Source organism: Sciurus carolinensis, chromosome 3, assembly GCF_902686445.1.
Source record: "Sciurus carolinensis chromosome 3, mSciCar1.2, whole genome shotgun sequence".
NCBI classification, from domain to species: domain Eukaryota; kingdom Metazoa; phylum Chordata; class Mammalia; order Rodentia; family Sciuridae; genus Sciurus; species Sciurus carolinensis.
In genome coordinates this window covers 63856951-63875081 of record NC_062215.1, presented here as the reverse complement: position 1 = coordinate 63875081, position 18131 = coordinate 63856951, and the positions used below count along the sequence as shown (strand labels likewise).

The 18131-nt window shown below is 33.7% G+C and overlaps 1 protein-coding gene across 1 annotated transcript in view; it reads left to right on the top strand.

Annotated features, from left to right (window-relative positions):
- The window catches only part of Taok1 (TAO kinase 1), a 133290-nt gene that overhangs the window by 87707 nt on the left and 27452 nt on the right, over positions 1-18131 (top strand). The window contains 6 exon segments of the mRNA XM_047543843.1: positions 16-109; positions 2478-2559; positions 6048-6215; positions 9068-9271; positions 11331-11465; positions 16473-16709. Of these exon segments, the coding sequence (XP_047399799.1) occupies positions 16-109; positions 2478-2559; positions 6048-6215; positions 9068-9271; positions 11331-11465; positions 16473-16709 (920 nt within the window).

Genomic DNA, 18131 nt, shown 5'->3' with positions numbered 1-18131 from the left:
TCCTTTATTTTACAGCGGAAAGGAAACCTCCTTTATTTAATATGAATGCAATGAGTGCCTTATATCACATAGCCCAAAATGAATCCCCTACACTACAGTCTAATGAATGGTGAGTATTACTAAGAAATACTGTGTGATATTCTATAAATGAAATGCTTTTTACATAATCTGTTATCACAATGTCTTAATCGTATTTAGGTAAATTGTATTACTTAAGAGATATTAAAACAGGTTTATTTTACCCTTATATTGTTTTTATACGTTGTCTCATCTGCATTTCATAGCATGTATATAAAACTCAGTTCAGAAGAAAAGGATAGATTGTTACATGGATATAAAAAATATTGATTTTTACAATAATTTATATTTTTAGAACTTCAGGAACACATATAACCCTAATTGTATAAAAGTAACAGTTTTAAACATTAATATTTTAAACTGAATGTATGTATAGATTGTTGCAACCTATAGTGATATTTGATTGAGGAATAGGTTATAATTTATATATTATAAAACATATGTAAAATGATTTGACTTTATCAAAATTGCCAGATAATTGAAAACTGGGGATCATTCTAGTTATAATTATATTATTCAGATTGCTTCAGTGTTCCTTCTGCTGCATCCTTGATTTCATAATATTAAGTTCATTCACATATAGAAGTGGGCTTTTCTTTATATATTTTTTTACTTATAGTGGGAAACAATACCTTTATTTTTTTATTTGTTTTTATGTGGTGCTGAGGATTGAACCCAGTGACCTTGTACATGGTAGGCATGCGCTCTACCACTGAGCCACAACCCCAACCCCAGAAGTTCTTTTTATCAGTGGTAAAAAATTACAGCAGAAGAGTCAGGCATGGTGATGGTGACTCAGACCTATAATCTCAGCAGCCTGGGAGACTGAGGCAGGATGATCAAAAGTTCATACCCAGCCTCAGCCACTTGTCAAGGTTTTAAGAATCTTAGTGAGATCCTGTCTCAAAATAAAAAATTAAAAAGGGCTGGAGATTGGAGATGTGACTCAGTGATCAAGTGCCTCTGGGTTCAATCCCTGGTTCCAAAAATACAAAAGGAATTTTTTCTCACCATTCTGAAGTTCAAAACAAAGACTACTAGCAGGTTAGTGTTCAGCCTCTCTTCTTCCAAGAAGGTGCCTCGAACCCTGCATCCTCAGGAGGTAAGGAATGTTGAGTCCTCTTAGTCCAAAGAGCAGGAGAGAGTAAACCTATCTTTGCATCCATTTTTTAAATATTTTTCTTATGTATAATTTTAGTTGTTGAGGACATTATTTTATTCATTTATTTATATGCAGTGCTGAAAATCTAACCCAGAGCTTCACACATGCTAGGCAAGTGTTCTATCACTGAGCCACAACCCCAGGACCCTTGTGTCCCTTTTTATGATGGCATTAATTCATTCATGTGGACAAAGTCCTTATTACCTCAACACCTCTCATTAGGCCCTGCCTCCCAGTACTGTTGCATTGGGAATTTTCATCTTGAATTGAAAAAAATATTTAAACCATAGCATGATATGTGTAAGTTATAAATATATTGAACACAAATTTTGTTTGTACTGTATGCAACTTTGGGGATTTAAAAAGCATTCTTGCCTACAATGAACTTAAAAATCTTATTTGGATTTTGGAGAAAAGCATTGATGAACTAATTATTACTTGCTGTCTTAATCACTGAACTGTCCTGAATAACGCTGTGTAATAATATGATACAGACTTTTTCTTAGCCATTTGTTCAGGGGCATCTCATAACTCAGGCACGAAAAGTTCTCTCTCCAGGGTAGGTAAAATGATGTTCTAAAACATGCTATATAAAAAAATATCTAAGACATCTCTAAAGATGTCTTAGAGAAAAGGAAAACGGGTTGGGGGAGTGAGAAGGAATACAATCTTGTATTTCAATGAAAAAAAAAAGCAGAAGGAAATAAGACTTTTTTGTCTTGCCTCAGTGTAAAATTGAGTTGAGATAGTTAAAAATATGGAAGCAGGAATTTGTTTCTTTGTTTTTTGGTGCTGGAAGTTGAACCAAGGCCTCATCAATGCTAATAAGCACACTCTACCACTGAATTAAACTATACTCTTAGTCTCAGAATTTCCAAAAAAATCTGTGCAAGTAAGGGCTGGGTTTAGGGCTCAGTGGTAGAGCACTTGTCTAGCACATGTGAAACACTGGTTTCAATCCTTAGCACCACATAAAAAAATAAATGAATAAAATAAAGGTATTGTGTCTATCTAAAACTTTAAAAAAATCTGTGCAAGTTTATCTTTGGAAAATGGATAAGATTTATTGGTTGCTTTAGATAGCTTTTCATAGACATGAAAGTATAGTCCCTGCTTTTTTATTATTATTCCTTTTCCATTCCTTCTTCCACCTTACATGCCTTAATTTTTGATGTTTTTTTTTTTTTTTTTTTAAGAAAATAGCAATATGTTCACTTGATACTTTCCTTTACAATAGGTCTGATTATTTTCGCAACTTTGTAGATTCTTGCCTCCAGAAAATCCCTCAAGATCGTCCAACATCAGAGGAACTTTTAAAGGTCAGTTCTGTAATGCTGTAAATCTGTATTACCCTTGAGAAATGATAAAAAAGATTGTGTTTTGTTTTTCTTTGATTTTTGAACTGGGATTAAGTTATATACTAGTTTTTATTGAAATACTTTTTTTTTTTTTTTTTTTTTTTTTTTTTAAGTGCAAGGCCTCATACATGTGAGGTAAGCACTCTACCACTGAGATACACCCCCAACCCATAAAATACTAAATTTTTATACTGTTGTCTCTGGAAACTTTTTTTTTTTTTTTTTTTTTTAAATTAATAGTCCTGGGATGGAACCCTGGGACCTTGCACACGGTAGGCAAGCACCCTACCACTGAGTAGCATCCCTAGCTCTTTTTATTTTTTATTTTGAAATAGGGTCTTGCTAAGTTGCAAGCCTCCAACTTGGAATCATCTTGCCTTAGCCTCCCAAGTTACCAGGATTATAGGCATGTACTACCATATCTAGCCCAGCCCCTATAAACTTTAATGTGAAGCAAAGTCTTGTTTCAAAATTGGTAAAACAGAATAATTTTAGATCTAATTTTTTTATCTACCATAACTTATGTGTTGATCTGTTAGATATTAATATAAAAATGTATATGCTGTGTTATATTTAGGTAAATACATGGAAAAGAAACTGTTAAAAAATGGATACAATATTTTTGTTCCTGCTGGGAGTGTTGGTGCATACCTATAGTCCAGGTACTCCAGAGTCTGAGGCCAGTCAGCCACCAGCCTAAGTTTGAAAGAGAAAAAGAAAGAAAAAAACCAAAACCAGAATATTTCTTTTTTATGGGAGTTTATTGTTCTCACTTAGCAATGAATATATTTTTTTATTAAGTTGTGAGTTTTTAACAAGCTTGGTTGTCTAATTTAAATGCGTGATTAATACATGCTTTTTGGTCTCAAAAATTACTGCATTTAAGGATCGATCATCTTATTAATACTAATAATGATAATGTTGACTTTAACAATTCTTAAAATATCTATATTAGGCAATAATGAGTAGGGTTTGACTCTTTGTGACCCTAAGGAATCTTTTTGATTTTTCACAACGTTTAAATAAGCTAATTTTATATCAGTATTTCAGAAATTCAAAGATTTCAGTTTATTTTCACTGACATATGTCACCTAATTTAAAGCTACAAAGAAATTTTAAAAATTACATATAGCTGGGGATGTGACTCAGTGGTAAAGCACTTGCCTGGTATGCATGAGGTCATGGGTTCATCCTCCAGCACTGCAAATAAATAAATACATAAATAAATAAAATAGTTTGGTAATATTTGCAGCCAAGTATACAGAAGAACAGTGTAAAATTTTAGTAATGATTGAGGAATTCCATGCTGTGAGCTTACTCATGGGCTTGGAAATGAAAGCCTTAGTAAATAGGCACTCAGAGTATCAACAAAAACTAAAATATCTAGCAATTATGTTAGTAAAAAATAAAACAAGGTTGGAGATATATAACTCGCTGATGGAGTATGTCATACTATGTGCAAGACCCTGGGTTTGATCCCCTGCACCACCAAAGAAAAGAAAGAAAAAGTATAATCTATGTGTAAATTTAAAAAAAAAAAAAAAAAAAACTTAAAAATATAAAATTTAATTATTTTTGGCCAGGCATGTGGTGCATGCCTGTAATCCCAGTGACTCAGGAGGGTGAGGCAGGAGGATCACAAGTTTGAGATAAGCTTGGGCAATTTAGCAAGACCTGCTTCAAAATAAGTAAGGGGCTTGATGTGTTGCTCAGTGATAGAGGGCCTCTGGGTTCAGTTGCAATTACTGGGGAAAAGTTAGTATTTTTGGATAAGACCGAATATTTTAAATAGTGATACATACCAAGCTAAGTAAAAGAATTCCTTCTAATTTATATAGTAATAACCCTGCCCACTAGAGTCAGGTATTTGATTAGATCCCAAGTCTCCATGCTTATTCATTTGCTTGCTTCATGGTGTTAACTTCATAACCATATTTGAAACGATAGGAAGTGGGTAGTAAGAGCTTCTCTTCCTTCCTTCCCTCCCACCTCTCTTCCTTCCTCTCTTCCTTCCTTTCCTCCTTCCTGCCACTTCCTCCCTGCTTCCTCTTTTCTCTTTGCAATACTGGGGATTGAACATAGAGCTACTCTACCACTGAGCAACATCTCCAACCCTTTTTAGTTTTACATTTAAGATGGTCTCATTAAGTTGTCAAGGCTTGCATCAAAGAGCTTCTTTTCTTTTGTCCTCATTACATTTTTGTCATAGTTGTCATAAAAGAAAATTAATACAAAAAATATATGAAGCAGTTTATCTCAGAATTAAAAATTATAAAAACCTGTCCAGAATTAAGATAACTGTTCAATAATTTTTACACAAACATTTATTAAATATTCTGCAGATGTTATATTTGTATTTGAAATAACAATACTAGCCTGGTGCGGTGGGTTACTCCTATAGTCCCATCCTTACTACTCAGGAGGCTGAGGCAGGAGGATCCCTTGAACCAAGGAGTAGAGGCCAAACTAGGCAGCATAGAAAGACCCTGTTTCAAAAATACAGAAATAAATAACAGTACTATTATTTTTGTTGCTTTTCAATGAAAGTAGAATGCAGTATTGTGTCTGTAGTTTAAACTCTTTACATAAGAAAAGAAAGAAATTTGAGATGACAAGGTAAAAGTAAATGTTATAAAAATTCAAGGATATTTCATGAACTTAAGGGAGGGCAGATGTTTTTCTACAATTTATATGCTAATTTTTTATCTTCAAAACAAATTCTATCTTCAGAAAATTTCTGGGAAGTATATCTAAATGGAACAGTACATTAAAAAAAAAAAAAAAAAAGGTAACAGTATAGAGGCTGGGGCACAGCTAGAGTGCTAACCTAGTATGTAGGAAGCCATGGGTTCATCCCCAGTACTGCCAAAAAAAGCAAAACCTAAAAGAGTGATAATCCTAATGGTGGACTTGTCCTTTTTACTTTCCTGCATTTGATGTTAAGTTTTATTAAATGTTTGATAAAAATCACTAATAACATAATAACTATCAATCTATGTTACTATTTTATGTAGAATCTTATGTGCAGCCTATAAGGGAAATCATAATATCTTAAGTTCAGGTTACTTAATTCCCTCTTAGTAAATATTCTGTTGAAATCAAATATAACTCAGAACCAGAAGTATATTTTTTTATAAAATCAGCAGTTCTTAGAATATGTAAACCTTTATTGAGGGTTCTGATTAGACAGTTCTTATTGTTTATACCCTTTGATAATTTCAACTCAAGTTTTAGTTGACCAACAAAAGATTATGTTTTTGGGTTTTATAAAACATGCAAGATTAGTAATGTAGACATATTGTATATGCATATAAATGATAATTTTGTAAATATCAGTAATAGAATTAGATAGCTATAGATTATGTATTATGCATCATAAGATAGTAATTCTAAAGTATGAGAAGGGGTACATTTGCACTATGTCAACCTTTTACCTTCACCCTATCTAGCACATGTTTGTTCTTCGGGAGCGCCCTGAAACAGTGTTAATAGATCTTATTCAGAGGACGAAGGATGCAGTAAGAGAGCTGGATAATCTGCAGTATCGAAAAATGAAGAAACTTCTTTTTCAGGAGGCACATAATGGACCAACAGTGGAAGCACAGGAAGAAGAAGAGGTAATACCTATAATGACTGAAATCTTGAATTCTCCTTATGGGTTTTTTTCTTTATGCATTATTGCAAATAATTTTCTATCAGTGGTTCCCAAGTCGTTTTCTTAACATTGATTATACACTATCCCATTAGGAAAAAAGGGTTTTAGTTATGTTAGATTGCATGCTCTAAGCCCAATCCCTTTAATGTTAAGTGCACATTAGCATGGTAAAGGCTGTTCAAAGTCTTTTATTAGGAAAAACTGTTCAAATTTATGTAGTCTAATCCTTCTCATATTTCTTTGTCACTGAACCCTAATTTGATCATTTAGTTCCACAGGACATGCTTTTAAAAGTACTTGAAATGAGGGGGCTGGGGATATAGCTCAGTTGGTAGAGTGCTTGCCTAGCATGCACAAGGCCCTGGGTTCAATCCCCAGCACCACAAAAAAAAAAAGAAGTACTTGAAATGAAGTCTTGAGAGTTGACTGTTCTCACTCAGAAATTATTAGAAAGTTAACAGGCGTTTGACTGTAACCGAAGAAACCTGGTTCCTTTTAGTTCTGTATAATTTTATTCCATTCACATGGCTCTAAAATATTTGTTTTACAGATGAGGAAAGTAAGGCTTAGAGTATTTAACTTATTGTAGGTAGAGGCATATGAATTTAAATTTGTAATTCATTCTCAAGGCCACTTTTTTTCTGTTACCTCGTAAGAAGAATGAAAATAAAGATTGGCAGAAATGTTGCAGAAGTTCCTCACAAGAAAATTACAAAGAAAGTGTATCATGTGTGAATTATCTTTTTTCCTCTAAGTTTTCAAATTTACCCCATCCCAATTCTGAATCTTTGGTTATTTTTATTGCTTTTTGATGAGAGAGATCACTTTGTATTCTGAAACGATGAGTGATGCTTTTTTTCCTTTTTAGTGGCACTAAATAACTAATGAGATATAAAATTAAGACCTCTAATATCATATTTTACTGCAAAATCAGTGCAGATTTTATCCCAAATTTTTTCTTGCAAAAAAGTGGGATGTGATCATTATGTGATCACACCAAGTTGCTTAGGGCCTTGCTAAATTGCTAGGGCTGGCTTTGAACTTGCAGTCCTCCTACCTCAACCTCCTGAACTGCTGGGATTACATGCAGCTATGTGGTTAAATCTTTTTTTTTTTTTTTTTTTTTTTCATTTTGTTTTAGTTGTAGGTGGGCACAATACCTTTATTTTATTTTTATGTGGTGTTGAGGATCCAACCTAGGGCCTCATGTATGCCAGGCCAGCACCCTACTACTGAACCATGACCCCAGCCCCAGCTATGTAGTTAAATCTTTAAAAGCATCTATTAGACTAGGGATCTAAGAAAATTCTATAAATATATATGTATATGTACATACACACCTCCCCCCACACACATGCATATGGTATCTGTATTCATTAAGTTCTAGCATATCTTATAAAAGTTTGGTACTACAGACTATTAAAATGTTAGTGTCCTAACCCCATGGCTACTTGATTACTTGAACACTATTGTGATTAAGACTGAATAATAAATTATATATATATATATTTATTTATTATATGTATTTATAAAGCATATAACATTTATAATATGTATTTATACAAATTTATAATTCTTAGTTTTTACAGGAATAGATAGAAATTAATATTATTTGGTGCTAGATAATCTAATGACTTATTTTCAGGAAGAAAGAACAGCCTCCTTTATAAAAGTACTCAGTAAAAAATAAGCACAAAAGGAGTGTTTGAGCTAGGGTTGTAGCTCCATGGTAGAGCACTTATGTGGCATGTGTGAGGCACTAGTTCAGTCCTCAGCACCAGGTAAAAATAAATAAACAAAATAAAGGTATTGTGTACATCTACAACTAAAATTTTTTAAAAAGCATTTTCAGGATTTAAAAAACTTATTTATTTATTTATTTTGCCAGTGCTGGAGATTGAACTCAGGGCCTTACATATGCCAGGCAAACACTACCATTGAACCACATCCCCAGGACCCCCAGGATTTTTTTTTTTTTTTAAGGAAGTGTTTACATTGACCACAAGAATCATTGAAATTTGAGTGAATTATCTATCCCCATAATATTTGTTATAGAAATGTTTTTCAAAAAATGTCAAACAATTAAGAGAAAATTTAGTACTTTGAACATTACCCAAAACTGGATCGGGGATATAGCTCAGTGGTTAGAACACTTGCTTAGCATCCTCAAAGCCCTGAGTTTGATCTCCTATACCCCCCAAAACAAAACAAAAACAAAAAAGGAAATAATCCAGAACTGATCAGCTGGCTCCCCCCAACAGTTCAGGGTGTTTGTTACTAATTTATTGTTCAGCTTTATTTGTTTTTCTATTAACTAAAAGTAGACAAGCTTCCTAGTTGGCACATAAAGGGAATTTCTTACGATAGACCTGTTTGTCTGTCTGTCTTTGTTTCTCTCTCTGTCTCTGTCTCTGTCTCTCTCTCTTTCTTTACTTTTCTTTTCTTTTCTCTTCTTTTCTTTCTCTCTCTCTTTCTTCCTTTCTTCCTTTCTTTCCTTTCTTTCTTTCATACTAGGGATCGAACCCAGGGTACTTTACCACTTAGTTACATCCCCAGTTCTTTTTATTTGTTGTTTTGAGCCAAGATCTCCCCAGGTTTCTCAGGGTCTCCCTCAATTGCTGAGGATAGCCTCAGAATTGCTGTGATCCTCCTGCCTCAGCCTCCCAAGTCATTAGTATTATAGGCATATACTACTATACCTGGCTTCTGATTTTCTTTCTAATAACTGTGTGCCAAGTGGAATCTGTGCTGGATGCTTTAATCAAGAATTCACAAGAGACGTAGATATTTTAATACAATGCTCTTTTCCCTTAGGAACAAGATCATGGTGTTGGCCGGACTGGAACAGTGAATAGTGTTGGAAGTAATCAGTCTATTCCCAGTATGTCTATCAGTGCCAGCAGCCAAAGCAGTAGTGTTAACAGTCTTCCAGATGCCTCAGATGATAAGAGTGAGCTAGACATGATGGAAGGAGACCATACGGTGATGTCCAACAGTTCTGTCATCCATTTAAAACCTGTGAGTATTTGGATTTCAGCAAAAAAATTTCAACATTGGTAAATAATTTTCTTCATCATTAGTTTAAGTGATGGAAGTTTTAAGTTTCAAAAGATTGAAACATTTTTAAAAATGGCAATAGTCTTGTTGATTCCTAATCTGTTAACTGCATTTAGAAAACTAACATTTTAAGAATACAAGAATATGGAACCAAAAATCTTAGAAAAAAAAATAGAAATATTATATGTACTATATTATTTGAAGTTCTTACATGGAAAATAAAAATTAAAGAATAGGAAAGATGCACATGAAATTTATAATGATTCCTTTTGGAGAATGAGGGAATTGGGATGAGTAAAAATCAAAAGTGACTTGCACTTTTCATATTTATATCTTTAAAATAATACATATGTGGAAAATTATAAACATAGGAAATGTAGGTGCATCCTTATTTACAATTTTGAGTGTAAGTTTTTAAATTTTCTTGAAAATTTTGAAAAGTCCAATAACTCTTAGCAATTTGTAGGACTGATTTTTAAACTTCATTGCTTACAGTATTTTAAAAGTTATTAGGCACAGTGGCTGAAAGGGAAAAAACCAAATGTTCATCAACAGATGAATGGATAAGCAAATTGTGCTGTATGGAATATTACTCACTTGGAAAAAGGTGTGAAGTTTTGAAACATGCAACTCTATGGGTCAGTGTCAACAACATCCTAAAGGCTGGGCTTGGTGGTGCATGCCTGTAATCCCAGTGACTCAGTAGGCTGAGGCAGGAGAATTGAAAGTTCAAACCCAACCTCAGCAACTTGTTGAGGCCCTAAGCAACTTAGTGAGACCCTGTCTCAAAATAAAAAAAATAAAAGGACCTGAGTGTAGCTTGTGATAAAGTGTCCCTGGGTTCAATTCCCAGTACCCGCCCCCCCAAAAAAAGGAAAAAACCCCAAAACATGCTAAGGGACATAAGCCAGACAGAAAAGAACAAGTACTATATAATTAAAGTTAATGAAATATCTGTCTATAATAGGAATTCATGTGGGATGATTTCAAGGTTACCATGGGATGAATGGAAAGTGAAATGGAAGTTATTGCTAATGGATACAGAGTTTCTGTTTGGGGTGATGAAAAAGTTTTGGAAATAGTGGTGATGGGTACACAACATTTTCAATGTAGTTAGTCTGGCTTAAAATGGCAGATTTTTTGTTAGATATATTTTAACATACATGAAAGCTACTGAGAATGATGATTATGCAGTAGAATTATTAAGGGAAAAATCACATTTAATTTTTATATTCATAGGCAATGGAATCAATCATAACATTGTTTCACTGGGTGTGGTGGCGCACGTCTGTAATCCCAGTGGCTAGGGAGACTGAGGCAGGAGGATTGTGAGTTCAAAACCAGCCTCAGCAAAAATGAGGTGCTAAGCAACTCAGTGAGACCCTGTCTCTAAATAAAGTACAAAAATAGGGCTGGGGTTGTGGCTCAGTGGATAAGTGGGTAGGTGCCCCTGAGTTCAATCCCCGGTAACAAAAAAAAAAAAAAAAAAAAAAAAAAGATTATTTCTATATGTAGTTGGTTATTACTTAACTGACTTCTTCAGTTAATGGATGGAAGTTTATAAGAAACAATATTAGTTCTTCAATATTTTGCAAACATTTTTTTAATTGCTTATTTTGGACAGATGGCAAAAATATAAAGGTAGTTTTAAGCTGTATTGCTTCTAAAATCCAAAAGCTTTGTGTCATTAATTCTTATTACTATTAAAGTATTAGCTACATGTTTTATCTACTTGTTTTTAAGTGACATTAAAACTTTTCAGTTTTATGCGTAATGTGTAGGTTATAAATCCAGCTGTGTACATGTCCTTATCCTGAATCTGTATACTGTTCCATTCACTGTGAAAACAATTTCTAATTATAATTATGTTGAAGATAAAATGATAGCATTCTCATTTTTTTGTTTTTGATTTCTAAAATTATTACTAGATTTATTGATCTAATTAACTTTGAACTTTAGTTTTCTTGAAGTTTCAAAAAGTTTGTTTATCTTAAATGTTATTGTCTCTTTCTTTGCTTAGGAAGAAGAAAATTACAGAGAAGAAGGAGATCCTAGAACAAGAGCATCAGATCCACAGTCTCCTCCCCAAGTATCACGTCACAAATCACACTATCGTAATCGAGAACATTTTGCGACTATAAGGACAGCATCACTGGTGTGTACTTTCCCAGGCCCAGAGGGAAATATAATTTTTCATGTTGGACTTTGGCAATGTAGACTCAAGTATAAATTTATCTTATTTTTTGTATCAGAGTTTATTTTGCAAAGCATTCCATTCATTCAACATTTAAGTGCCTGTTAAGAGAAAAATATGTAAAGCACACTGAAAAATGTTACTAACAATGTCTTCAAGACACGTACACATATAACTAATCTTTTAGAATATATTAAATACTTAACAGAACTACAAAGTGCTAAATAGTTATTCAGGTAACTTTTATTAGGAACATAAAAAGAAGTATTTATCAAACAAAAAGCTGGAGCATTTAGAGTTATTAGGTTTTACACACAGGAGAAAGAGAAAATGGGTATTTCCACTAAGAATTGACAATAAAGAAATAGATGAGGTAACCCAAAGAGGCTAATGTTTGGAAATCACAAATAATCCTATTTGGTGTACGGTAATCACTCTAATTTCCCAAATAACAATATATATAGATTATTTGTCCATTACAAACATATTATAGTGGGGCATTTAAAACTCTGTTCAGTCAGCTAAGTGGTACCAAAACATAATAAAGGATACTAGGAATAGAAAGAAATTACATTAATATATCATATGAAAAGTAGATTTTTAGAGGAATATGACAGGGAAAAAAGTATTGGATTATCTAAATTGCTACATAATAAGCAGAATTACTGTATAATCAGAGTTTATAAATCCTATGCCCATGAATCTGAATTGCATGTGGAGTCAGGAATGCAGCACCCTCCCCACCACTACTGTTCTGCAACATGAAAATAATGCTTTAAACAGAACAAATGGCAAAGATGGTTTAATTTTATTTGGTGATTCTTTTGGTAGATGTGTAAAAGCAGGTCCAGATCAGAGGAAAACCTCTTTGTGACTTGGCATGTATTAAATATTCTCATGCAAGTTTCATATCCCAAATGTTGGCTTCCTCAAATTAATTTAAGGACAAATCAAAAACTTGAAAATACTTATTTTTATTTATTTCTGATACTGGGGATTGCTTAACCACTGAGCCACATCCCAGCCCTTTTTTAATGTTTATTTAGAGGCAGGATCTCACCAAATTGCTTAGGGCCTCACTAAGTTGCTGAAGTTCCTGTTGAACTTGAGATCCTCCTCCCTCAGCCACCTGAGCAGGTGTGATTACAGGTATATTCCACTGTACCCAGCAATTCTATATATTACATATTACATATTATATATATAATTCTATTTATGAACTTAGTAATTCTATATATTACAAATAAAATATTCAGAGAGTATGTAGCTTTTTGCACAAATAAACATTGCTATATAATATTTTATAAGTACTTTATATTGTAACTCAGCCTGCCTTTTTCTGTTTTGAATTTTTCTTTATACAATAAAATGTACAGATCTTACATACTCAATTTGAGGAATTTTTAAATTGATGTACATCTAGGTTAACCATTACATAAAACAAGATATTATTGTGTTCAACAGTGTTAATTCTTTTTTATTGCTCTAAATCTTTTCCATTGTGTGAATATACCATCATTTGTTGATCCATTCTTTTGCTGATAAACTTTTGGTTTGTTTCCCTTTTGGAACTATAATGCATAAGGTCACTATAAATATTCATGACCAAGTCATCTTGTGAATGTGATCTCTTTTTAAATTACAATTTTTGGTGGTACTTGGGATTGAACCCAGGACCACTTTATCATGATACTGCATCCCCAAAACCCCCTTTAAAATTTTTATTTTTATTTTTTTAGTTGTAGATGGACACAGTGCCCTTATTTATTTCTTTATTTATTTTTATGTGGTGCTGAGGATCAACCCAGTGCCTCACACGGATGCTAGGTAAGCGTTTCATCACTGAGCTACAACCCTAGCCCTCCCCAACCCCTTTTTAATTTTTTAAAAATGTACTTTATTTGTAGTTGGATACAATACTTTTATTTTATTTATGTATTTATTTTCTGTGTTGCTGAGGGTTGAACCCAGTGCCTCGCACATGCTGGGCAAGCGCTCCACCACTGAGCCACAACCCCAGCCCCCTTTTTAAGTTTTTATTTGCCTCACTTAAGTTGTCCAGGCTGACCTTGAACTTGGTATTCTACTTCAGCCTCCAAGTAGCTGGGAGTACAGGTGTGTGCCACCATGCCCAGCTGGTTTTTTAATTTCTTTTAAGTAAATAACCTAAGGGTAGAATTGTCAAGTTTTAAGAAACTTTGTCAGTTTTCAAAAGTGATTGTAGCATTTCACATGCCCATTAGTAATGTGTTAGAGTTCTAATTGGAGTCTGAGGCAGAAAGATCACATATTTGAGGCCAGCCTGGGCAACTGAGACCCTGTCTCAAAACAAGATAAAATGAGCTGGAAATGTAGTTCAGTGGTAGAGTGCTTACTTAGCATGCTTGAAGTCCTGGGTTCAATTCTAGTACCACCAAAAAACAAAAAAAAATCTTTGAAAACATCAGGTAAATTAAATACAGGTGGTGAAGATGCAGAGAAAAGGGAACTCTTGTACATTGATGATGGGAATGTAAAACAGTTTAGAAGTGCCAGGCATGATAGTGTGTGCCTGTAAGCCCAAAGACTCGGGAGGCTGAGGCAGGAGGATCACAACTTCAAGGCCAGCTTCAGTAGCCTCAAGAAACTGTAGGCAATTTAGTGAGACTCTGTCTCAAAATAAAAAGTGCTGGGGATGTGATTCAGTGGTTAAGTGCCCCTGGGTTCAACCCCCAGTAAACAAAGGAAAAACAACCAACAAAACCCCAAAAAAACCTAACAGTAGAGCCAGGCATGATGGCACACACTTTTATTCCCAGCTTCTTGGAGGCTGAGGCAGAAGGATACCAAATCCAAGGCCAGCCTGGACAACTTGGTGAGACCCTATGTTGAAAAATAAAAAGTGCTAGAGATACAGCTCAGTGATAGAACACTCTGGGTTCAGTACCCAATCACCAAAAGCAAACAGAAACTAACAATAGCCAGAGGAACTGAAATTAGTTGTGAAAGGAATATCTGCATTCTTGGTTTATTGTAGTATTATTCACTATAACCAAGATGTGGAATCATCCTAAGTATCTGTCGGTGGATGATGAATGAAGAATACATGGTTCTAGTGTGTGTGTGTGTGTGTAATGGGGGATCCTATCATTTACAACAACATAGATGAATCTAGAAAACACTATGCTAAGTGAAATAAGGTAGGCACAGAAATACAAACCACAGTCTTAACTTACATGTAGAATCTAAAAAGGTTGAAATCATGAAAGAGGCTGAGTAGGGGGAGAGGGAATTGTTGATGAAAACCCACAAAGATTCAGATAGGAGAAGTAAGTTTTGAGATCTATTGCACAACTGGGTGACTGTAGTCAATAACGATATGTATTTTGAAATATATAAGACAAAATTTCAAATGTCTATGAAAAATTATTGGTAAATGAGGTGATGAATATGTTAATTAACTTGATTTATTGTATACTTATATCAAAACATCACATTGTGCTCCATAAATGTGTACAATTATAATGTCAATCAAACACAGTTTTATAGACTAGGAATATAGTTCAGTGATAGAACACACTCAGATTTTATAAGGCCCTGGGTTGATCCTGCCAAAAAAAATTTTTTTTTAAATAAAGAACTGAAAACATACAAGTTCATGTACATACATATTAATAGAGGCACTGTTCACAATAGGCAAAAGAAAAGGACCAGTGCAAATGTGTCAATGGATGAATGAAACACTAATTATGATATACATATATAATCAAATTTGATTCTGCTATAAGAAGGAATGAGATAATGATTTATGCAACAACATAAATGAACCTCAAAAACACAGTGAAATAAACTAGATACATATATCACACGATTTTTGTGAAATATTGAGAATAGGTACCTGTGGAAACAGAAAGCAAATTATTGGTTAGTTTGCCAAGTGGAAGAATGAGAAGTAACTGCCAGGTGTGATGGCGCACACCTGTAATCCCTGCAGCTCAAGAGACTGAGGCAAGAGAATTGCAAATTCAAAGCCAGTCTCAGCAACTTGGCAGAGAACCTGTCTTAAAATAAAAGAATAAAAAGAGAGCTGTGAATGTGGCTATTGGTTAAATGCCCCTGGATTCAATCCCTGGTACCAAAAAAAAGAAAGAAAGAAAAAAGTGAAGCAACTGAGTAGGATTTTCTTTTGAGGTGGTAAACATGTTTTGTAAATAGATAAAGCTCACATGGTTGAAAAACATGATGAGTGGACTAAATGTCACTGAATCATTCAATTTAAAATGATTAATTTTATATTCTATGAATTATATCTCAATTTAAATATACTATTTATGTATTTTTTCTTTGTGATCATTGACTTTTTATATACTGCCCAAGAAATATTTGCTTATTTCAGGGTCATGAAGATATTTTTTGCTTTCTTCTGCTTTATTATTCTAGATTTTACATTCAGATTAGAAACCATTCTCCTCAAAAAAAAAAAAAAAAAAAAAAAAAAGAAATAAATTATCCTCCTCAGATGATTAGTTTTACATTCAGTGAGAGATATGGGAGTCAAGGTTTGTTTTTTCTGTGTAGAGAAGCACTTATTTTAGCAGAATTTGTTAAAAATACTTTTTTTTTCCCTCTGAATTAACTTGAGTTTTTGGTAGAAAAATTTGAGGGTCTATTTCTAGGTTTTTTTGTTGTAGTCCTTGTTGAAAGGGAGTATTGTATGTTGCCAGTACCAGTGTCTTGATCACTGTGGTGCTCATCCTCTTACTTTGTTTTTTCTGAAGATTATTTTGGCATTCTAGGTCCTTTACATTCCCCATAGGAGTTTAGAACCTGTTTGTTTCTTTAAAAGACCTGCCAGAAATTTAATTGTAAACTGCTAACATTGGGATCTCTTAAATTAACTACCTAGTTAGTTAATAGTAGGATGGTCTAAATTATTTTGAAAGAAAAATGTTTTGCTTTATTTTCTTCTTTTCTTCTTTGTATGTCTAGGTTACCAGGCAAATGCAAGAACATGAGCAGGACTCTGAGCTTAGAGAACAGATGTCTGGCTATAAGCGAATGAGGCGGCAGCATCAAAAGCAACTGATGACTCTGGAAAATAAGCTAAAGGCTGAGATGGATGAACACCGCCTCAGATTAGACAAAGATCTTGAAACTCAGCGTAATAATTTTGCTGCAGAAATGGAGAAACTTATTAAGAAACATCAGGCTGCTATGGAAAAAGAGGTGGCTGTTTCAGTATTATTAGTTTGTTTGTTTTAGCTTGTGTCCATCTCATAATTAACCAACATAGCATTTTAATGTTGGGGCATCTGTTCCCAGGAGCCAAATAAACTGCTTGAGGAAAGGGATAGCATTTATGTAATTTGTATAAAGTATTCTGTAAAATAATTTTAATGAAAAAAATTATCAATATTTTGAATCCTGTTAGGTGATGGGCATAACTCTTTGTAACTTGTGAAGTGGTAGATTCTAACATATTTAGGAAAGCAATTCATGAAACAGGATGTGCAGTGTGATGAAAATATTGTTTTAAAATTTTTGTCCTAGAAAAAAATTGAAACAGGTGTGTACCAAAATGTTTACGTTGGTTTATCTCTGAGTGCTAAAACATGAGATATTTTTTTCTTTTTTCTTCTGTATTTCTGAAACATTCTACAGTTAATATGTATTACATATATAATAAATGAAATAGTATGATAGGCTCACCTGTAATTTCAGCAAGTAAGGCTGAGGCTGGAGGGTCAGAAGTTTAAAGCCAACCTCGGCAACTTAGTGAGATCCTAATCTCAAAATAAAAAATGAAAAGAGGGCTGGGATTATGGCTCAATGGTTAAGTGCCCCTTGGATTCAATCCTTGATACCCCAATCCCCCATAAGAAAAAAAAATTTGCAAAAATAAAATAGAATGATATATATATTTGATATTTAATGTTTTCATAGTATTTATTATATATATTAAAGGTCAAGATTTAGCTGGGTGCAGCAGTACACTCCTGTAATCCCAGTGATTCAGGAAACTGAGGCAAGAGGATCACAAGTTCAAAGCCAGCCTCTGCAAATTAGTCAAGGCCCTCCCTCCCTCTAAATAAAATATTAAAAGGGACTGGGGATTTGGGGGGTACCAGCAACCAAAGTGTCCCTGAAAAACTCAAGGTTTAATTTAAAGGTGAATATATTCCATTACTTAATATATAAATTAATTTAGATTAATCTAGATAAAAAATTTAATTATACTTGAAGAAAAACACTTGTTTGTTTTGTTTTATTGAAGGGAGGATATATTCCTGTTAAATGAAAACATTTGGCCCAGTAAGAGATCAGTATTTTATTTATTTATTGCAATGCCGATGATCTAACTTGGGGCCTTACTGCATGTGCTAGGAAGGTACTCTACCACTGAGTTACATCACTGGTCTATCCCAGTATTTTAAAAATGAATTCCAAATTAGTGGATCTTTGAAGTTTAAATGATAAGGATGCTGAAAAACATTGGTCAGTTTTGTTTGTTTTTTTGTTTGTTTGTACCAGGGATTGAACCCAGGGGTGTCAAGCCACTCAGCCACATCCCCAGCCCTTTTTAAATTTTTTTTAAATTTTAAGATTGGGTCTCACTGAGTAACTTAAGGTCTTGCTAAATTGCCGAGG